The following is a 23,964-nucleotide window of genomic DNA, read 5'->3' on the forward strand; positions in this document are numbered from 1 at the left end:
TGCTGCTGAACATCACAGACAGGGCATTGGGTTTGACAGACTAGACACATGGAGACATTAAGATTGCTATGCCACATAACGCTGATTCATCATGACATTTTTCTATTTGTAACAGAGGTGTAAACATAAAGACAAATTTGAGCTGGACATTGCACAGTGAAGGGCACTTTTACAACCTCAATTACACAGTTGTTTGCATGTTGTCAAGCCCCACCAGGTAAATCAGGGGACATCAAAACATTTGCTACTAGAAATTTTAAATATATGTGCCAGGGTCACACAGAACACAGGAGGGGGGCAGAGATTTGGATCCTTCAAGGAGAGACAGTTTGGTCATAAATGAAGTGAATCAGGGTTTCTGAATTTTGAAACTGAAAAATACTCAAAACAATATTTTTCTGGCTTTTTTAAGGAGAGGAACTTGGTTTGCCAAGCTGAATTCTGAATCAAGCCAGGGGCAGTATTCACTCATTATCTCCAGTAATTATCTATGCCTCTGTCCCATACATTCTACAGTATTAAGAACTAACAATACTGAATCAGGAATAGTTTTAAGAATATCTCTATGGATTAAGGCAATTCCTTTAAACATATTCAACACAAATAATGCAAAATGTCAGATATGATATCTAAAGACATTTTCCATTCCTACCATTTCTGGCCAAAACAGGTAAGTGTTGTCTATGGATGTGAAGACAACACTTCTCTGCTGTAGCTGCTGGTGGAGTGGTGGTGGGAGATTGGGTGGGAGGAAAAGAGTCCTCTAGAGTCCAGCAAAGCTTGGGACTGTGGAGCACTAGCACCATCACTGATGCAGCGAGGCTCGGGGGGGGGGGAGCAGGTGCATAATGCCCATTGGGCAAAGTTTGCCCAGGGTGCCCCCTTGTGGTGGGCGCCAAAAATGCAGGGTTCGTTTGTGGGGTTTTTTGGTATTTTAGTGGGTTTTCTGTTTTTGGCCTGCAGGGGGTGCAGTTTTTAGGATAGAAGCACCAAAATTTCAGGGATGTTTCGGGAGACTCTCCTGATGCTATCACCCAGGTTTGGTGAGGTTTGGTTCAGGGAGTCCAAAGTTACAGACTCCCCAAGGGTGTGCCCCATTCCCCATTGTTTCCAATGGAAGCTAATAGGGGATGGGGGCTACACCTTTCAGGGTCGATAACTTTGGACCCCCTGAACCAAACTTTACCAAACCTGGGTGGCATCATTAGGAGAGGCTCCTAAAGATACCCTGAAAGTTTGGTGCTGCTAGCTTAACAATTGCACTGCTGACAGCAGGCACCCCCCAAATTTCCCCAGATTTCCTTTTTAAACCAACCCCCCCCCCCTTTGGCATGAATTTAAAGGGAGAATCTGAGGTCCCCAGTTTTAGCATTGAAAGTGATGCTGTTTCAGGTTGGGGGAGAATCAACCCCAAAATAGCATCACTTTCAATGTTGTTTAAATTGGGGACCCCAGATTCTCCATTTAAGGTGGATTTTAAAAGAGAGTCTGGGCTCCCTAGTTTAAACACCATTGAAAATGATGCTGTTGGGGGGTGGATTCTAGCATCACTTGTTTAAACTAGGGAGCCCAGATTCTCCTTTGAAATCCACCTTAAAGGGAGAATCTGGGGCTCCCAGTTTAAATAACATTGAAAGTGATGATGTTTCCCCAAATTGGGGGGACTGGATATAACACCATAACATGTTTTCATAGCAGTAATAAAACATTTTGAAAGCATTTTGAAAATGTTTTCAAAAAAAAATATTTCTGCTGTGTGGCATGGCCTATTGCTGTGTTCAGATTTGTGAGTTGGGGCATGTTCTATAATTTGATGGTGACTTTGAAATGACCTGGTATAAAATTTATTGCTTGGTCAAGGTGGGGAGGGGTGGCTGCCCATTGCGGGGGGAGCCAAACTCCAGTTTTCCTAGATATGCCACTGGGCGTAGCTACAAGGGGGCCGGGGGGGGGGGTGCGCATTGCACCGGGCACACGCCTGGGGGGCATCAAACTCAGGTTTTGCCCAGGGCTCCAGTTTTGCCTAGTTATGCTACTGGGGGGGGGGGGGGAGCCACTCCTACTATCCATCTCATCTTTTTGTCTTGCTCTGTTCGGTCAGAGGAAAAAGGATAAATCATGGCACATTTTCAATTCTTTTCAAAGCTGTTTCCAGCCGCAGTTCTACTCCTTCCCTTCTCAACTGTACAAATCTCTGCCCAACTATTTCATTCTTCTGATTTCATACTTCTGCTAGATCTTTTCTTCCTCAATCCTGAACCCATCATTCTTACACAGCCTTCTTCCTCCAGGAATGCTGTTTTGTCTGTTGTTCCCTCCTCCAACACACTCAAAAAAAGCAGGCTCAGGCTAATGTTCAGGAAGTTGGGAGGAAGTGAGACTGAAGTTGGGTGAGATGTGGGGAGCCACCTCCATTATTATTGCAGCTGGGCTCAGGTGGGATGGAAAGAGTCACTGGAGTAAAGCTGGGTTGTGTGGGTTGGGGGCACTCTCCCTACAAATTTCTTCTGGGCTGCCACTCGCACTTTATAACAGAAAAAACACGACAAAAGCAAAACCTCTATTGATACCACTGTTATCCATCGGCACCAGAAAAATACATTTCTGATAGTTTAAACTATATACCTTTTGTCATTTGTTATAGGCAGTAAATTAACGGGTTTTAAAGACAGGTATTTTATCCCATAATTAATCCTAACAAAGTAGCCTACAAAAAATGTCATAGTAGGCAATTATTTTTACCACTGGTCTGTACTTCTCCAGAATGTTTCTCAGTAAAGTGTGGCAGAACACCCAAATATTATATGCTGACTGCACCACTGGAAATAACAGAACAAATTTGATTTATTTGTAATTTATCTCAGTCACTGTTGTATCTTTTTTATTACTAGCCCAATGAAAAATATGCAAAGTTAATACTCTGTACATGAGACAAACTGCTGTATGAGGAGTTATTTGTGCAAATGATCTATTTACTTCAAAGAAGAAATGAGAAGGGGGGAGATATATTAGGAAAACCTACATTATGCAACAGACTCAGAATCAAATTTAACTATGTAAACACATTTAAGATTTGTAGAAGGAAACAACATCATCCAATTTAAGAGACAGAAAGAGTTTATCAACGTTTGCTGTGCTCTGGCACTTCAATGCTGCTGATTGACACTCCTAAGATTTCCATTTATTTATTTATTTAAATATATCTCACGCCCATTCCCAGCCAAGGCCAGGCTCAGGGCATTTATGTAAACCTGGACCTCGCATAAACACAATGAAAGTGGGTGTATGGAAAGGTAAATGCTAGGTAGGATCCTAAAGTCCCACTCCTATCATGCCTTCCTGTCTTGTGGGAGAAGCTGTGGTTTAGTTATAGATAATATTTTTACTGCCAAACCACTAGGAGACCAAAGCCGTGCAACACCAAGAAGTCTTAGAGCAGTGGTGGCGAACCTTTGGCACTCCAGATGTTATGGACTACAATTCCCATCAGCCCCTGCCAGCGTGGCCAATTGGCAGGGGGTGATGGGAATTGTAGTCCATAACATCTGGAGTGCCAAAGGTTCGCCACCACGGTCTTAGAGGAATTTGTATTGCATTACCCCAGCAAACATAGGGCCAGAGAGACTACCAGGATAAAGGAAAAAACACTTAGGGCTTTAGATCACTCTTTAGATCACTCTAAATTCCAGAATGATCGGATGGCCAGTGTTTGTGAAACACTGGCAAACAGCCTGAGAGTATTTAGCAGACTTCAAAAATAATGCACACCAACAAAAAAATGAAGCAATCAGAAAGATCTCCCACCTACTGCCAGCAATCAACATAGTAGATCTTGGTGACATAACATTTGAGCTTCACAAGTATCTCATAACCCCCAAAATGGTGGGGAAATGGGATAAATAGCCCAGCTTTTCAGCTAATAAAACATGTTCAGCTTTAATCTGCCCTCAATTATCTAGACAGTAAGATCATGCTTATCCTTCAGGAAAGCAGAAGTATATACCTCTTTTCTAAAGTATATACCTCTTTTCTAATTTTCTCTAGTACTAGAAGTCACTGTCATCACAAACATACCCCCCACCTTTCCCATAGCCACTAAGAGCACCAAGACTGAGATTACGGTTCATATGTTAGTTGTTAGGCCATATTTTAAGTTACCCTGGCTGAAAGGGAAGTGATGGGGACGGGAATAGTAGTGAGCAGATCCCATGAAGCTGATCTAATGGATCAGCTTGGGAGATGACCTCTATTATTATTATTTATTCAATTTCATATACCGTTCCATCCCCAAAGGGCTCTGAGCGGTGCACAACAAAAAATGATAAAACATAATAAATACACAATAAAATCCAATAAAATTCAGCAGCAATTAATACAGCACATGATACATACATTAAACAATTGATGCATTTGATGGTGTCCAGCCTACACCCCTGGAGGAGACCAGCAAGTAGCCAAAATAGGCACACCAGATGAAAAACGTATTTTTTGTCTAGTCCTTCAACAATAGCCCTACAAGTATAATTTTTTTCTAGGAATCTTTGCCATTAGACTAAAATATTATAAAGGTTTGTAATCCATTTAGTGATTGACTGGATAGCTATCTTGTACTTGTAACCTTGAATCCCAGCATGAAATAAATAAAATTTCCATGGACAAAGGAAATCTACATTAATGGCAAACAGGACAAAGGGAATCTACACAAAAGGCACCACAGCTGATTAGCTCTCTCTTCTTTTTTAATTATTTGAATGAAAGCAAAACAAAATTGATAGGACTTATTACAACCTCTCTTCCAATAATGTAATGTTCCAATAATATCAATATAAACACAGAGACAAAGATTCTGATTTGGGGGGGAAATATATCATACCCTATAGAATTCCTTTCCTCTGAAACAGAAATATACACTACTTCACCCTTTAATCCACTGACAGGGAAGACCTTCTTGGTAATATTTTAATATTCTTCATACAAATAATATAAAGTTGGTACTGAATGTTTTCCCTGACCAGGATGGCCAAGGCCAGCCTGATCTCATCAGATTTCAGAAGCTAAACAAGGTTGGTCCTTCTTAGTATCTACATGGGGAGACCACTGAGGAAGTCTAGAGACGGGACAAAGAACCATGCAACGGCAAACCAGCCACCATATTTTCATTGGATCTGTTTGTATAAGGACAACCTGGATACATCATAGTATGATCTTCTAGGTTATCTACAAGGGGTTAATACAGAAGAGCATCTGTTAGGTAATTACAGCCACTGTTCTCTCCCTAGCCACCATATTTTCATTGGATCTGTTTGTATAAGGACAACCTGGATACATCATAGTATGAATCTTCTAGGTTATCTACAAGGGGTTAATATGGAAGAGCGTATGCAAGGTAATTACAGCCATTTTAAAGAGAACAAAGAGTCACTAGAAAAAATGATCATGCAAAGAAAATGTGATAAGGAATATTTCTGTGTTATTGCTAGATTCCTCCAACCAAAAATGGAGAGGGGCAATAGTTTGGTACCTAAACAAGCAGAAAGGTATGCTAGGCAAATCATATACTTGACAGAATTTAGAATAAGTTATCCCTGAAATCAGATTTCAGGTATCCCTTGATATAAGCACTATATAAAGGGCCCGGAAAGGTGAAGATGATATTGCTCTTTATGTCAAGGAAGAAAGGAAATGATGAGTTCTTGGAGAAAGTGTGGGATAAATATATGATAGAGAGGACATTGAGACAAAGTAGAAAACTCAGGAGGATGCATTTTTCCACATGACCTCTGTGGACAGGAAAAAACATTTAATGTTAGGGGCACGTTATCACCCTGTGACTAAAACTCTTATCACTATCTCAAAGCGAAGTAAGAAATGAGGGAGACAACCAGGGGCCGTGGCAATGTTGTAATAATAGTATCTTTATGCTAATAATGGGTCTCTTTATCCTAATTCTAACAGGTCAAATGTATACTCACAGCAAGACAAAAAAAAAAACACTTTTCTAGATATCATAAATGGTTGTGTGTTGGAATAATTAAAAGGGAGCCAACCCTTGACTTAATCCTGAATTCTGAACTGGAGCTGCATGATATAACTGTTGGAGAACCAACTGAGAAAAATCATCATAGCACTATCAAAGATCAACACATATGTATATGGAAATTTCCAAATAAATGTAACATGATTACGTTAGATTTTCAAGAGAGGAAACTATCTTTTAAAATTTGATGAAAATTGAACAGAAGTGTTAAGAGGAACAACACTCCAACTCTAGAAAAGCATTGTAGAAAATTAAAACTGAAACTGAAGCTTACAGAAGACGTACACCGCAAATTAGGAAAACATATAAACAAGTCCAAAAAAAATGCACCAATGGTTAATGAGCCAGAGTCCACACCACTATAAAAAAGACTAGACTAGGGAGGGAACAGTGGCTGTAGTTACCTTACATATGCTCTTCTGTATTAACCCCTTGCAGATAACCTAGATTCATACTATGATGTATCCAGGTTGTCCTTATGAGCCAGAGTCCACACCACTATAAAAAGTGGAAGTCTAGCCAAAAAAAGAAGAACAAGGAGGTGAAAAACCAATGTTCATTGGCAATAAGTCAAGTGCAAAACAAATTTCAGGCACAGCTTGCTAAAAACATTAATGCAACCAATAAGAATTACTTTAAATATATCGGACATAGTAATTCAGCCAGGGAGTGGTCAGACTGAGTGGAAGAAGAATGGAATTTAGAAAGATGGTAGAAAAGGTGAGAATATTCTTTGCATCAGTCTTCACTCAAAGGTAGGATAGATACTGAAGAAAAAATAACCTCTTTTTGGTGATGTTAAAAAATCGATCAATCTGAGCTGACAAGAAATTAAATTCTGAGAAAATAGTAAAAAAAAAAAATTACCAGATCCAGAAGGACTACACCTGTGAGTGGTTAAACACAAAACTGTTGATCTCCAGACAAAACAGATATAAACTGTCACTACAATCAGTGTCTTAACAGAGGACTGGGAAGTAGCATACGTCATGCTGATTGTTATAAGGGGATTGTTGTGAGAATTACAGGTCAGTCTAATGGCTGTTCAAGATGAATTGGTGCAAAGCATTATCATAGGCAAAATTATTCATTATTGAGAAGAGCAAGCCTTGCTGACAAAAAGAATGATCGGCTTCTTCAAAAGGCCCCATTAATTTTGGGCGTTCTTTGAAAGTGTAAACAAGGATATTGGGTTGGTGCAATTCAGTTAACATTAATTTACCGTATATACTCGCGTATAAGCCGAGTTTTTCGGCTGAAAAATGCCCCCTCGGCTTATACACGAGTCACTGCTTACCAGCCGGCTCTTCAGGCTTGGGGCGTGGCTGGGACAACTTCCCTGTGGCTGCACAAGCCGCTTGTTGCTGCCCTCCTGGAGGGTGAAGGGGAACCCTGGCTGGCTGGGCTTCCTCAAACCAAGCTGGGAGGTAGAGGGAGCTCCTTATTTGGGCAGTGACTCCCCCTGGTGTCATTGCCCAAATAAGGAGCTCCCTCCACCTCCTGGTTGCCTGGGCTTTCTCAAACCCAAGGGGGAGGTGGAGGGAGCTCCTTATTTGGGCAATGACATCAGGGGGAATCACTGCCCAAATAAGGAGCTCCCTCTGCCTCCTGGCTTCCCACCTTCGGCTTTTACGCGAGTCAATACGTTTTCCCAGGTTTTGGTAGTAAAATTAGGTGCCTCGGCTTATACACGAGTTGGCTTATACACAAGTTTATACGGTAAATCCTGCCTAGAATATCTGTGGATACAAAAAGGAAAAGGGATTTTTGCCAGACACACAAAAAAATCCCTCCCAAGAGAAGAATCAAAGGCCTCCAGAAAATGTTGCTTCTGAGACATTGGGGATTCCAGGAACAACTGGTGTGGGGGGTTGGCGATCAAGGCCTCTTACAGTGAAGTATCAAAACCCCACAAAATGACTCACAAATCTGGTCAGGATCCTTCTAAGCCTTACATCTTTAGACATCCAAAAGGCTTTGGCAAAGTCTTACACCAAAAGCTTCAGAGCCAAACCAGAAGAGATAATGTGAGATTCATGGTCAGAACTCTCAAGGAATTGTTTATGGGACCCAACTTGGACTGAAACTATGTTTTTGACCTACTTATTTGCCTCCCAGAAACAAATGGCAGTTCCATAAATCTACTGCAAGTCAGCAAAACTGTGTAGAGAAGGTTTAAAACTCTTTTTTCTGTATACTGAATATGAGCTCTGAGTATCTATTGTTTAAAAGCAGTATAAAGGGAAATCCCTTCAGCAGCAAGGGAGACCAGTTCTCTATGATTAACCGGTTGAAGAACATAGAGAAGAAAGATCTAGCTATAAGGTATCACACCCTGCATTGCTGGGTACGCTGGCCACCTCGCCCCCCCCCCCCCCGGTGCCCGAGGGCGCTTCACAAGGGCCTCAGGATGAACTACAACCAGCTAATGTTCTCCTCCCTGGCCCTCCAGGTCTTCTGCCTTGTATCCCTTTCCCCTCTCCAGGTCCCACCCTTGGATCTGCCCCTGCAGCCTGCCCCTTCCTGGGCAGTGGCCTTTAAAGCTCTCTTCCCCACCCCCTAGTCTTTGACTCTGCAGGCAGTGGGCCGAGTTGGCCTCCTCCCAGCTGTCCAGGCCATTCCAGGCCCTGGGTGGATTCCATTCCTGTGGACCAGTCTTCAGACTAGCCCGCTGCCCTGCAGTCTCTGCTAGACCTCTCTCAGCTGTGCTAGTGCCTTGCTCCTGCCTGCTACCCCCAACCTGTCTCTGCTCCTGTGGGCCAGCTCTGGACTGGGCCTGCTACCACAGCAGCTCTACCAGGCCTCTTCTAGTTCACTGTGGCTCTGCTTTTGCAGGCCAGCCCCAGGCCAGGAATCCCACAGCAAGCAGAGCTAGCCACCTGCACGTCTCCTCCGCCCCCTGCCTTCCTGACTTTGCAGCAACTGTTGTTGCTCCCAGCTCCTGGAGCAGCAGGTAGGGCTTCTCCCTCTGCCACCGCAGTGCCGTTGCTGTGGGTGCTGGAGTAATCCAGAGGTGTGGTCTCCAGACATAAGGAAAACAAAATGTAGGTTCCCAACTGTTCATAAAGGTGTTCATAGCTTGTTCATAAATGGTCCAGAACCCAAACAGAGAATTGCAATAGTCAGTTCTGCAGATGACACTAAATTATTCAATATGGTATAAGCCCAAGTGGACTGCTAAGAGCTCTGAAAGAATCTCTCCAACCTGAATGAATTAAAGTGCAAATGAGGTTCAGCATGAGTGGAAAGAGGTGTACACTGAGAAAAGGGAAAATCCTAATCTTACATATATACTGATAAGGTCTAAACTGGCAGTGATTAAGCAGAAAGGAGATCTTGGGAGTGATGGTCTAAAAATCAAAGAAACAGTGAAAAAGCCAAATCCCATGTATCTTTAAGGAATTCTTAATTCTGATTATGTGTTATGCCAGAGTAAGAACAGGCCAACCGCTCTGTCATAGTCTAACCCACTCAACCCCTTTCCTCAATTATTTTTAATGAAAATGTGAATATTAGCAGCTCCTGGGACAGTGCACTGAAGTTAGATCATATGTCTGGGGGACCATGAAGGATATCATTTCCAGTCTTACACCCAATAGTTTTGAAAAGGCTAGAAGAGAAACTCTGGCCTTGTCTGAGTTATCCCTTCACAATATATAGAGCTAGTTCTACAATATGGATGTGGGCACATTTATATAAACAACCAAATAGAATATACCCTCTGATGAAGATAAACTCATCTCATTTTCAAATACAGAGCCACAGACCTGGGAGAACTAAGTTTAAAAGACCAGCGAAGTCATCAACCTTAATACTAGACTATACTTCACATAGTAGGATTGTCAGTTATCCTGCCCTAAAAGTTACATACTACCTGTTACTTAAGCTTCACAACCCATCACAACGGTGGAATGGTGGAGGAAACATTATTGAACAATTTGCCATCTTTTTGAAATGTTATCTGTCAACCACATTGCAAAACCACCCACTCACACTCATATATGTTAATTCAAATAATCCCGATAACAATGTGCTACAGGAGAGAACAAGCAGCACTACACAAAGATACCTGCATAGCAAATTTCTCCAGATGACTCAGTGTAGAGAAAGAAGCCAAGGGAATAGAGCAATTTCAAACTGGGTAAAAAAAAATGTCTTCCTGACCTCAAATATGTATTTGGTAAATACCTTTTCCTTCAGTGCACTGTGGCTGTGAACAGGAAATGTCTATCCAGACAGTGGATTATCAGAGTGTTGTATGTCTCCACAGCGAGAAAGAAGGCTGCAGCACACATTGCCACAAAACTTGAATTCTATTTTAACCAAACAGTATTTGGAAGCGAAAGCTCAGAGAAGGACTTACTGTTTTATGAGGGAGAAAAAGTAACTTTCACAGATCACAAAATTGCGAGCTGCTCAAATTCTTGAAACCACATTTTAGGCATTTGTTACAGTACCATATGGAACATATAAAACAGCTTCTAAGACTACAGCATCATTATTTTGGCACATGAGTGACATTCCTTCCACAAGCAAAATATGCATTCCGTCACAGGTAGAAGTCAGAATCCCTCAATCTGCAGCGAAGTTTTGCTGAACCAAGTATTTTCTCGCTGTACTGCGAGGACACATGTCTGCCCAACATCCAACGTGGAACAACTGTAAGACAATATTTGTAACTGAGTACCCACAGCCTTTCTTTCAAGATAAACAAATCAAGTATAATAAGACGGGGGAGGGGGGGTGTCATCTGCAATCTCCAGTTTTTCCATTTACACTGGAAACTGAATACATACCCAGGCGGCATATTCATCTTCCACCAGTATAAATTACGGGTTTGTATAGTCTAAGCCTCCAGGATAAACATGTAATTTTTGAATCATTTACATCCCAAACAATTATTTCACGAGTTGCCGAGCCGCTACCTAGCCCTGTTCACAAAGCTCCCCCTTCTGCAGCCTCTACATTAGTTTATCTGTGGTAGCGCCTTAAACTGGTTCACCCAACTTGCTCTCAGAAGAACTGATCGGGCGCAGATGTTCATCGGAAAGACAGATTCTTTGTGACTCTGCTCATTCTTTATAATGACAGATTCCTTTTCCTTCATTAAGCTCCCTCTACGACTGACCTTAAATCGAAAGGGAATAACTCGAGTGAGAACACAAGTGTCAAAGCAGTCAAAAAGCTGGCCATCTTGCTCCAAACAAATTATCATCATCGTCCAAAATTAGATAACTCAGCATTAAGAAATTAAGTCAGAACAGGGACAGAATGAAAGACTCAGTGGACAGCTCACACTTCCCTGGAGTTTCTCTGATCTTTCCTGTATGCCATCTGCTTGCATAAAAGCCCTACTCTGCCAATTATTTTTGCCATCTTTGTTTTATTGAAACCAACTAATGTCTGTTGTTTAGAGTGGAATAAGAAACTCTTTTTCCTCCAGAGGAAGATTATGTTTTTACAGTTGTTTCGGGGCTGATTCAATGCATGTTTACATATAGATAAAATTTCACTGGTGGAACTTACCTGCAATTATGATTTGAGATCAAAAGTCTGCCTAGGAAGTCTCACTTTTTGACCTAGTGGCCTTTGACCATATGTCCCAGCTGTGGCACTGTGCCTGCTAAGTTGGGATCCAAAAGATACTTTACACATGTATGTAGGAGGAGTCTTGCATGATTGCTCTGAATATTTTTGGCACCAAAACCAAGTTCTAGTGAAACATTTTATGATGAGCCCCAGCTCAGAATTAGGCCAGATCACCTTTTGTGACAGAAGCCTATCAAGCGAATGTGCTTGCAATACATTGGTTATCCACTCCTACTCTAAACATGTGAGTTCCAAAAAACCTTTTGGGTTCACAGAGTGTGGAAGTGCCACAACATGGATGTTGAACCACTCACAAAATGGATTGTGATAGGAACATCAACCTCTCCATTAGCCGATGAATCAATGTCAGGAAAAAGCACCCTACACATTTTATTTATGCAAATAAACACAACCTTATTATCTGAACACTGACTTGATGTTTCTCCGAGCTGCTTCTAGAAGCCCATTACCCAGAAGTACAGCATATGCCCATCCCAATCCAGTCCTCCGGACTTCCAGCTAAAAGGATCTTACATCTCAAAGCTGAGAAAGTCCTCCTCCTGAGATTCTGGAAAACAGTAGTCTATACACAATATTGAACTAAACGAACCCTCCTGAGATCTGATATTGGCCCTTCGAGGGCAGACTTTCAGCTAAAAGGTATGCTGCACTTCAAAAGGGCCTGCATTTGGGCCACCACCTCCTGTGATGATTCCCATTTCTGCTTTTTTAAAGTTACTTAATATTGACATACCAACGTAATATTTGTTCAACTGTTTATTTAATCTTTATTATTTATAAATTAACATAGATGGGAGCTCTGCAACAACAGCCAGCTCAGCAGTGGACTTCTGTTCTCCCATGCTCTTCCTTACATGAAGCAGACCGGAAAAGGACAGGGAGTGGAGTTTGGATTTATACCTTGCCTTTCACTCCTGTAAGGAATCTCAAAGTGGCTGACAAACTCCTTTCTTTCCTCTCCCCACAACAGACACCTCATAAGGCAGGTGGGGCTGAGAGAGGTCTGAGAGAACTGTGACTAGCCCAAAGTCACCCAGCAGGCTTCATGTGGAGCAATGGGGAAACAAATCCAGTTCACCAGATATGAGTCTGCCCCTGATGCGAAGGAGTGGGGAATCAAACCCAGTTCTCCAGATTAGAGTCTGCAGCTCTTAACCACTACATCAGAGAAAGCATGCCTGAGGCTAGACTGCTGATGCTGCCACAGCCATTTAAATGATCATGTTCAGCACTGGTGGCCACTGGAGGGAGGGTGCAACCACCTGGGTCTGCTGAAAGACAGGGACTGCTGAAAGGGGCCAGTCCACCCACTCTAGGCTTTTTGTGGGGTTGCTCCCACTCCCACCATTGAGAAGGCCAAGGAATAGTGAAAGGTTGTAGCTGGGCTGGCTGCCTCCACGCGGCTCCTGAATGGCCATGTCAGGGAACAGAATGGCCAATATATACTTTTTCAAAGGTGTTTTTCTTTAACTCCTAAGGCTTTGGTCCCAGGAAAAGGACATGGAGACTGTTTGCTAGACCAAAGTTCTGGTGAAGACAAATTACCTTTCGAGCCAAGCAATTAACATCATGGGAGGACACCAAATGAGGACTAAACTGTGTTACTTTGCCTCTGAATTTGTAATTTGCATTAAAGATGCTAACGAACCTAAGAAAAGATGTCTAACAGAACGAACCAGAATCGCATGTAATTATTATTTCAGGCTTCGTCATGATTTTTTTTCTGTTCAGTTCATAATCACAGGATTATTAATCTCACTTGAAAATTAAATCTGAGGACTACTACTGTGAAACAACTTCCACCATGGTACTTCAAACTTTTTTTTTACTTTCTCATTTGGGATGCAAAAATAAAAATCAATATAAAGTGTACACTGCTAAACATAATACAGAATGTCAGACTGCACAGGGAGATGTCAGGGCTGAATATCAGACTGCACAGGAAATTCACAAACTTCAACAAGAAATAAGAGATTCTGAAAATTAATAAATCTTGGCTACCAGTACTTAAAAAATGGACTGATAACCCCACCTGCAATACAATGCACTCAACCACACCTTTGCATAGCAAGTTCCGCCCAAAAACTTACTGATTGGTCCCTACCCTGGGACATGGACAATACACCCCACTAAACTTTACCCTTCTCAGTAGACACAGTGTGAAACAGACTTTTCTCTGTGATACTGATACACCTCTGAAGATGCCACCCACAGACAAAACGTTAGGAATAAGATCTACCAGACCATGGCCAGACAGCCTGGAAAACCCACCAGAACCAGTTGAATCCAGCTGTAAAAGCCTTCCACAATACAATACAGAATGTTTTCTATTACAGCATAAAAAGCTGTAGAAATTCTAAAAACAAGTTTTCTATGAAAGAGTAACAAAAATATACCGTGACAAGCATGCAAAGGCCTAAACAGGGATTAACTGACTGAAGTATATTTTTGAAGAAGTGAGAAAGAAGGGAAAAGATTGCCACTGCCACAATAACCTTGAACCTTCACTGGGTGGTTATTGTACTTGTAAGAAGTACAAAGAGAATACATGCTTGCTAGATTTAATGTACTACCCTCTGCCTTGTTATATGGGAGATAAAATAATAAAATCCTGTTTCTGAACAGAGTCTGCTTGTGTGGACAATGTGACATAGAATCAATTACCCTTGTTTTTTTATATTTATTATTTTTGTTCTTTTATATTACTCTTTTTATTCTAAAATTCGGTCTATATTTATCCATCTGTTACTTTGTGGCAAGGAATGGTATTCTGATTATTTTAAAATATGTTTTCTTATGATTAACCAAAATTCAAAAATAATTGAGTCAGTCACAAGGTTTTTAGAGAAAGCAATAACAGTTGATTTTGGACTGTTCCTACCCAATTTTATATTTGAGCTCTGTAATGTAAAGTTGTACTAGTCCTATTTCATTTTAACCCTTTGCCATTTAAATGCCAATAAACACCATGCAGTGGCATAGCTAGGGGGCATGGGGGGCGGGGCACCCTTCCCAGGGGTGCACTGGAGGGCCAGGCACCCTCCTTGCCATTGTGGCCAGGTCCGCAGTTCAGGGAGTTTCGGCAGGGGCGCAGTTGAACACTGGTGAGCAGGGCTTGCCTTACCCCTGATCTTCACATGTTGGTCGGGAACGGCAAGGGCTTGTTTGAATCTGGCCTTAGTGAGGCTTGGGTCCAGCTTTAACCTGCAGGCTTCCGGCTCAAAGCTCGATCCAAGTTTGATCCATTGCCATTTAGAAGATCTCTAATACTTATCTGTTTTGCCACAGTAAACAAATGCATCAAGATTTATTTTGCCTACAATTTTTACTAGCAAATTTGAATTTCTAGCTAAATTTTAAAAACCATTTTATTTGTTCTTAGTTAAAAGCAAAGAATCTTGGGTCCCCTTTGGAAAAAAATGGTACGTTCTAAAATTTCATTAAAACAAGCTGTGCAGAAAAGAATGCAACCCTGAATGATACTAATTTCCTTTTATTGTAGGGTTCCCAAAAGCCTTGAATCATACGAACACAAAAGCAAACCACATTGAGCTTCTCTTGTGAATTTTTTTAAAAGCCAGAATCTAAAGAAGTGAACACTATCTGCCAAGTTCAGCCCACATATGAAGAATTTTTGTCTGAGCCTACAAGTCACATTGAATAACAACCCATGTTTTTCCAAGTTGCCTCCATTGGACTCCAGAGGGTCACCACATGCTATTGCTTATAGTTTCCCAGGCTCTTCTGGCCAACCAAAGAAAACAAAGGCTGCAAGCCACAATAGACAACTTTTGGGCACCTCTACAGAAGATACACACCCCTCAGTCCAGATCTTCTGCAGCACTGAGATGATTTACACTAAAATACCAATCGTAAAAAGCAATGCATTACAGTCTTCAGTGCCAATGCTTTAAAACACAATCACACACACAAATCTTCCACTGAGTCGGGGAGGTCAGTTTTCAAGCGATATTCTGAAGAATCAACGTTCCCACTGAACAAAAACCATTAGGGAACTGACCATAACATTAGGCCTTCTTCTCGCTGTCCCATTTTCTTCCACAGCCTCCAGAGGACTACTTAATGTAAGACTTTTTTTCCCACCTGAACTTGCCCTCCTTGATACTGATGTATCATTTAAAGGGTAATAAGGATGAAAATTCACAGTGCAGCCTTGTCATCTGATGATGACATTTTGTTAATTTGGGATTTGTTCATTTGGAAGCAAAATGAATTTACCCATGTAACTTTGCACTTTTGCAGCATTTCATTTAAACTGGGGGACACTGCCGATGCAATCCTTAGTGGGTGCAATGTTAGCATGCCTGCAACATATCTGCCTGGGATCCAGACTTCTGACATGCTAATATTATATATCCATTGGCTGAGGCACCACTTTAAACGAGACACTAGATGCCTACCATGTCACATGGATAAGCTACTTTTTTTCTAGAAGTGCCACCTTTATATTATTTATTTATTAAATTTATTAATTAATTTATTAAACTTTTATACCACTCACCCCCAAAGGGCTCTTTAGCCTCATAATCTTTTTTTGTTAAAAATACTCAATTGAACTTACAACAAAAGCAAGCAAAATACATATTAGATGACAATAGGGATAAATACAAGGCATCAATCCATCAGCACATCAACTCCGTTCATAAAAACAGCAGAAGGCAGAGGCAGCAGCAAAGATCCTCCAGGGTGGGATGATGTCAACATGGGAGAGGATCCCTCAGTTTCTAGTGCTAAGAGCGAAACTCCAAGGGGGGGGGGGGGGCATGGCTTCCTCCCATGGGTGATGATGCCATTTTAAAAGCACCTGGGGCTCATTAAAAATCACTATGAGGTCCCCATCTGGATCAGGCACTTGGTGTGGCATCCTCAGAAACTCTTTCCCCCTCATCCCTCATGCACCTTTTCAGGTGCACAGACAGCCTCACCTATGGCTGTTTGCATGACAAGCAAATGAACAGGGGGAATGACCATTCTGAGTGGGTAAGATATAGACAGGTAACAAGAGCAGTGCCAATCGAAGAGAAATAGTAGGCATCCGTAGAGCAGTGCCAATAGTAGGCAAGAGAAAGAGTAGACATGTGTCATGCCCTCCACAAGAAGAGTTTGGATTTATATCCCATCTTCCTCTCCTGTAAGGAGACTCAAGGTGGCTTAGAAGCACCTTTCCCTTCCTCTTCCCACAACAGACACCGTGTGTTGTAGGTGGGGCTGAGAGAGTTTTGAAGAACTGTGACTACACCAGGGTCACCCAGCAGGAATATAGGAGTGCGGAAACACATCTGGTTCACCAGATAAGCCTCTGCCACTCAGGTGGAGGAGTGGGGAATCACACCCGATTCTCCAGATTATAATCCACCTGCTCTTAACCACTACACCAAGATGGCTCCCTTGTGTCCATGGCACTGTTTTTGAAGGACTGTGCTCACAGTCCCCTTCTTCCAGTCATTTTACATTGATCAAGATTAAACAATAAGGTAGGCCCCTCTTAGCCTACATAAATTAGGTTTTTTCCAGTTTCTCCATTTAAGAGGGAACTATATCTTAAGGTTTTTTTTTAATTTTTAAAAAAAGAAATCATAGCACAATCCTTACCTGTGAAAGCGTTTGTGGCCTGAAAGCCAGCTTCCTGCATAACTGCTCTCCCAGTAAAGCTTGTGATCCAGTCTTAACTGTCCTTCCCAGATGAAACTTCTAGGCCTGATGCTGTCATGTTACTTCCATCTTATCTTGTTGAGGTCCATGTCTTCCCCACAATCCAGCATTTGGCATCTAGCAACTCCCACTTGTTACCACGTCCTTTGAGTCCCAGGTAAAAAGGATCTGCATTGAGCTGGTGTGCCAAATGGAGATCTGGTGCCTCAGCCGTCCTGCCAGAGAACTGTCGCCATAATGCCCATGTAAAGAAAGGAAGTCATTCTACACAGATGCTATTTTTCCTTCAAAATCTAGTTCTAATCCTGTGTTCAGATAGCATCTTTGGCTTTTGCTTGGTTGCTCATTTCAAATTCAGCCAAATGGTGGTCTTCCCTGGTGTTCTTGGAGCTCTCAGACAAACTGAAAGAGAGAGAGAGAGAGAGAGAGAGAGAGAGAGAGAGAGAGAGAGAGAGAGAGAGAGAGAGAGAGAGATTATGTTTCCTGATTATTTATTCTCAAATGTACAAAATGCAGGGAATAGCACAACATATGCACAGGCACATGCCCCATTTAGAAGAGACTGAATGTGCACATTAAAAGAAGGTCTTCAGAAGGGAGATGCTGCAATTTTGCTGAGATGCAAAGTGTGGCTCTTTGAAGTGCAAAGAGAGACAGTGCTAAAGATGTCAATATGTATCTCTGAACAAAGTATGATTTACATTTCAAAAGCCATATTTAGTAAAGTTGGGGGCAGCAAAACAATAACTAGATCGCAGTTAAAAGGGAATAAGCAAAACACTCAAAGCCTGAAATATGATCTATCATTTCATCAAGTCTCATCATTACCATTTTAGAAGACTCTCCAAGAAGCAAACTACTTGATACATCATGTTCTTCCAAGTGGCTGCGGAGACAAGGACCCCTTCCACACATGCAGAATAATGCACTTTCAATCCACTTTCAATGTACTTTGCAGCTGGAATTTACTGTGTGGAATAGCAAAATCCACTTGCAAACAATTGTGAAAGTGGATTGAAAGGGCAATATTCTACATGTGCGGAAGGGGCCAAGGACAGGGGACATGGCTGCTGTGTGGGCAGGGCTGGAAAATTCCAAACCTCCCAACTCACACAGGAAAAAACAAGGGAAACCTGGAAGAAGCAAGAAAAAAAACACACTTCCCAACAGCATCCAACCCATGTGAAATCAGCCCATAATAACAAGGCTATCTAAGAACAAAAGCCACATGGGATAAAATGAACTGTTATTCTTGTTGCAAACAACTATGAGAATGGTATTGGCCATTACAACATTATATGTTTGCATCTGGTTGATGGCATTTTCTCAGTGATCATATCACAGAATCTTAAAAATGAGAGGCTTCCTTTACATAGCAAATTAATTTGCTACTTCAACTGATTAGTAGAATGTATTGATTCACAGTACATCCAAAAAAGGCTTTACAACACTCTAGAAATCAGAACTAGAAACCAAACTTTGGTTGTTTAACTAAAGTTAGAAAATAAATAACTCTCAGACAGTAACACCCATGAATGCCATTTATTCTAAAACAGCCACGTCTGAACAGGTCATAAAAATCAATGATTCCCAACATGGCATATATGATGCTTACCAAGCTTACTAGTGTCCATTTGTTTCTTCCACAAAACAAGGGTCACCAATCGCAAGGTGAGACCTGGAGTTCTTCAAATTGCAACTGATCTCCATCTACAGACATTTGTTTCTCTGGAGGAAATAGCCACTGTGGAGGGGCATATTCTATGGTATCATATCCCCACTGAACTCCTTCCCCAAACTCTACTTTCTTCAGGCACTCTACACTCTCAAACCTATATTGCAGGGTTGTTGTAAGGATAAATTGTAGACGAGGAGAACAATGTAAGCTGCCTTGGGTCCACATGGGGAGAAAGGCAGGGTATCAAAGAAGTAAATAAATAAATAAAAGCCAAGCAGACACTCATCCCAGGCAATCAGTAGACAAAATGGGGGAGGGGGAAGAAACAGCATAGATATTTCAGGCTCACGAATAGTTTTCAAAACTTTTGATGGAAGAAGTTATTATTAACAAGAGGACATGTCAGACCCCATCCAAAAGGAAGTAAGGAGCCTTTCCAAGAGTGGCCTCTGCCATGCTGACCTGAACAGTGATGTAGAAATAAGATGCCTGTGTTGGGTGTTGCAATGTCTAATGTGCAAAGGAACTGAAAGAAGACCCAGAAGGGATGGGCATGTGGTCAGCTAGAGAGGGCTGTAAAGTCAGTGACCCCTCTGTCTGTCTGTGTCATATCTTGCCTGTCCTTAGACTGATACTCTCAGGACTAATATCCTACTTCTTCTCGGATTTTAGTTGCAGAGACTCTTCCTAGCTAGCATGCTATCATTCCCTCTTTCCTATCCTAAATGTAGTTCCTGCATTGGCTGCTTCTCTGTGCGGTAAATTCCAACATTTTGAAGAGACTCTTCCCAGCTAGAAAGACAACAGCATGGTATCGTTCCCTCTTCCCTATCCTAAATGTAGTTCCTAATAAACATTTACCTTTTACCCTTTAAATCAGTGTGTTAGCCGCTTCTCTGTACAGTAAACCCTGACAGCCTGTCCACACTGCCACAGCCTTTGGCTCATGGCACCCCATGTCCTTTTCAGATGTATTTAAACCTGGGGTTAAAAGACATCTGCCAGCAGATGCTCACATCTTCATGGGATGACCTGTGTCTTACTGCAGCTCTAAAATGTCCTGCAGCTTCCACGGTTGCTCATTCCATAATAGTTATATTTGTAACTTTTTTTAGAAAGAGGGAGACTAATGAATTCCACCTTTTCCACTGCAGGTTCCTGCTCCCTCTTCTATATGCTGTTTTGCAGATAATAACTAATATAAAGGAAAATGCTTATTGGTTGGATGGTGGGGAAAGTGATTACACAGCTGGAGAAACTGCTCCAGAGAATCATACAGACAAAGCAATACTCCACACCCCTCTGCAGACACAAAGACATTCTTCACCAGGCATTTTCCAAAATACATTTGGACTCCAAAAATGTTTGAGTCAGCATATCCTAAGGAAAAATTCAGTTCAGGTCCAACGGTGTTATTACAAGATCACACAGCCGTTGTTACTTATAAACGGAATGGTTCCTAAAACTATATAACTAGTAACTCACACCTAAGAATTTCCACGATTCCCTCATTTTCCAGTTGAGATCATGAAAATTCTGGGATTATTCAGAGGGAGTTGCCAGGGTGTCCTGACGTGGCTAAACAGGCAAAAAACAGATGCATATTTTAGTGCATACCTCCAAAACTTAGGGGTCTTCCACATGGCAATGATCTTCCAATGTTACCACATTGCCACCTGGGATGTGACCATTTTTTTCAATATTATTGGGTTTGTGTTTAAAAGACCCAGCATTTTTTTGAAAAATCCAAAAAATCTCAAACACCCATGCTGGTATTGGGGGTGTTCCCATTTTGTTTGTTGTTGTTGTTGAACTTTTGATTTTTGTTTCTTGATCACCCACTTGGACTTCAGAGGCAGTGGGGCTAAACTGCATGCTGGGCTTGGCTAGGCCCAGCATTCAGCTCTGAGCCGCAGCCACCTCCAAAGTTTACATGGGCTTCAGAGGTGGCAGCAGGGCAGAGCTGCATGGTGGGCTCAGTTTGGCCAGCCCCAGCTTTCAGCTTTTCCCCGCTGCCTTTTAAGTTCATGCGGACTATGGAGGCGGCAACACAAAGCTGAAGGCAAAGCTGAAGATGATGAAAGCTGAACGTGGTCCTCTGAGGCGGCTGGGCAGAACGGAATGCTGGGCCCAGCTGGTTCAGCTCTGTGCTGCCATCACCTCCGAGCCCATACAGACTTTGGAGGAAGATGCCTGTCAGCTGGTAGGTCCAGGGGGAAGGAAGGAAGAGAGAGTTCCCCTCCTTTTTTTTTGGTGGCAGGGTGAAAGTGGCCCCCAAAATGCCAATAAAATCATAATTTTTCAGGATCTGCTTTTCAGTTCCTTTATATTACTGTAATTTTTTCACTTCAGTTCGGCTTTGGCAAATGCACCTCCCTGATTGCACCTCCCTGATTAAGTGTAGCAGCATCAGGACCTCCGCTTTCCCTCCCTCATCACCCTACAATTGCCCTCCCCCCTACACACACAACCCACTTTATTTTTTTCAGCATAATTACATTAGACATATAACTGTAGCCAGTGGTGGGATTCAAATAATTTAACAACTGGTTGTTTACAAGCACCATTTTAACAACTGGTTCTGCCAAAGTGGTGCGAACCTGCTGAATCCCACCACTGGCTATAGCATTATAATATTATAGCAATATGTTAATTATTGTTATTTTTAAAAAACTGAAAATGCCCTCCAAGTGGTAATGGGAGAAAATAGCAGCCAAAAGGGACTGGGTACCAGTATGCAGTGAACACACGGTATCTACCTGGACTGTGCTGCAGTCTTTCAATAAACATAATCGGAAATCACGTTTCGGAAAGATTACACAAATGTCACAAGGTGCAACATAGTGCTGTAGAAGCATGAAAAGAGCCCAGTTCACATTAGCACAGCCAGACCATAACACTGGCGCAGAAGACACCTAGGAGTTCATCCAGCAGGGAATACAGATTAACATAGATGAATCTGTGCTTGAAAGGTGGGCAGAGACTGGAAATAGCTGGAAGCAGAAGCCTGAAATACAAAATAAACCCAGGCACTCAGTTTTTAGGCCAGGTCCAGCCTTCCCAATCAAAGTGGGAAATAGTGGACATTTTTACTGTGCCAACAGGAGGCTTTGAGACTTGGGAACTCAAAGATCAAGACAGTTCACCAAGCCACATTCCAGTCTCAGACCATAAAGTTCTATGATATACCTGATATTGTGGAGGGACACTGTATTTATATCCACTTGAACTCAAATTTGCTGCAGCTGAACAAGTTCAGGACCGATGAAATCAACAGAGAAACTGTCAGCCCAGTGTAGCTGCAAAAAGGCCTAACCCTGACACTCAAGTTTTACAGTCTCAGCACAACTGAGCTCTTAGATGTCAAAAAGGAGCTCATCTATAAAAGGCTTAATCATGCACAGAACAGTTTAATGACCAGACCAGCGCACCACGTATATTGAGGAAATGCTCATAGAATTTCAAATCTTCCTGGAAGGTTACATCAGTCAGTGCTGAGGCAGCGCATCTGTTGTGACCAGCAGCTGTTCAGGAGCCAAAAGAATCTAGGGGAAAGGGCCCCGGCCCCTCCGATACATTACGAGGCAGAATGAATTCTGGTTTGTTCCTGCAAAGTAAACCGAACTGCAAGAATTAATCTGATTTATTTACACTGTCCCACTAGTCAACATCTTCCGTCTGGGCTCTAAATAAAGAAGTGCAAACAGAACATTATCCAGACAAGCAAACAGCGTCTAAAGGACTGCAGACACTATCGGCTGCAGGGTGCTCCTGGCACTGAGGCAGACAATGCCTTTTTACAACCCAATATTGGCAGTCTGCAAAACAAGACAGATATCAGCAAGCATCTGGAACAGAGAGGAAGCTAAAATGAATTCAGCCATAGCCAGTTACCTGTTGTAATAACATACTGTTACCCAGCAGAAATGGCACTTATGTTTAATCTCAAAAACCTTATCTATTTAAGCTCTAGCTGAACAATCTCTGCATGCTTACTTAAAGATTATGGCACTTTCCCTGAGAATTTTACCCATCAATTAAGCCCACATTTATGGCCTCCCTCCTGGGGTGTCTGAGCCACAGGTCTCTGTGGAATTGCCCCAGGTCCCAGACTGGTTGTGTCCTGACCACCCACAGACCCCCTCCTCAACAGAGGGAGAACGAACAGAAAAAGCCAGCAGTGGCAGAGCATGACCACCCCTTCCAGGGCTTCAGGAGAAGCTGACTTGGCAGCCATCACATGCGCTTGCCACCACCAGGGCTCAGGCAGCTGCTCAGCAAAAGCTATGTAAGTCACCTCCTCCTTGCATGGAATGAGAGCCATCCCTTGCTTGAGCTTTTATTATTATACACATAACAACACAGCACAAGTGTCTGGAATTCATCTCTGAATATCGAGTCCTTCCCAAGGACCTAGGATATTAGAGGTATTTGCGTAGAATATGTGCAGTTCCTAGAAGTGCTGCTTTCTGCAGCATGTGGACTGATGTTCTGTCCAAGTTTTTAGGCTTTCCAGATGTTTTTCAAGATTTCTTTGGGATTCCTCCTAGAGGCACCGACTACCTAGTGGGATTACTGTTTGTTCTTTTTTTGCCACAATCAGTTTCAACTCTCAATTTTGTAGGTCCCTTGTATTTTGTGATCTTTTCCAGCTCTTTGTCCCTCTACTCCTTGCTGTCAACCCTGGCACAGCAAACATCGACGTGATCCAAAACATGTTTCTTCTCTCATCACTGTTGTTATGTCTGGGGTGTTGTTGTTAGCCAGGTAAATCTGTCTGTCTGTATTCTAAAAGTCCCCAGAGTATTTTTGCTTTCTTCATTTTTCTGTGGACTTCTCTGGCTTGTGCACCTGTACCAGGTCTTGCTACAGGGCAGGCCGTACTTTTTGCAAAGGTTCCAGTGCACCATTGCTGCTAGCCTATTGTGACGTTCGAGATAGTCAGTTTGGGCTATTTTCTTACAGC

General features: G+C 42.2%; 1 protein-coding gene across 1 annotated transcript in view; it reads right to left on the bottom strand.

Annotated features, from left to right (window-relative positions):
- The window catches only part of LDLRAD4 (low density lipoprotein receptor class A domain containing 4), a 278,555-nt gene that overhangs the window by 205,417 nt on the left and 49,174 nt on the right, over nt 1–23,964 (bottom strand). The window contains exon 2 of the mRNA XM_048508462.1: nt 17,261–17,722. Coding sequence (XP_048364419.1) covers nt 17,261–17,300 — 40 coding nt within the window. The 5' untranslated portion in view covers nt 17,301–17,722. The remainder of the gene's footprint in view (nt 1–17,260; nt 17,723–23,964) is intronic.

The sequence above is a fragment of the Sphaerodactylus townsendi genome, linkage group LG09 (genome assembly GCF_021028975.2).
Source record: "Sphaerodactylus townsendi isolate TG3544 linkage group LG09, MPM_Stown_v2.3, whole genome shotgun sequence".
In the NCBI taxonomy this organism is placed as follows: Eukaryota; Metazoa; Chordata; class Lepidosauria; order Squamata; family Sphaerodactylidae; genus Sphaerodactylus; species Sphaerodactylus townsendi.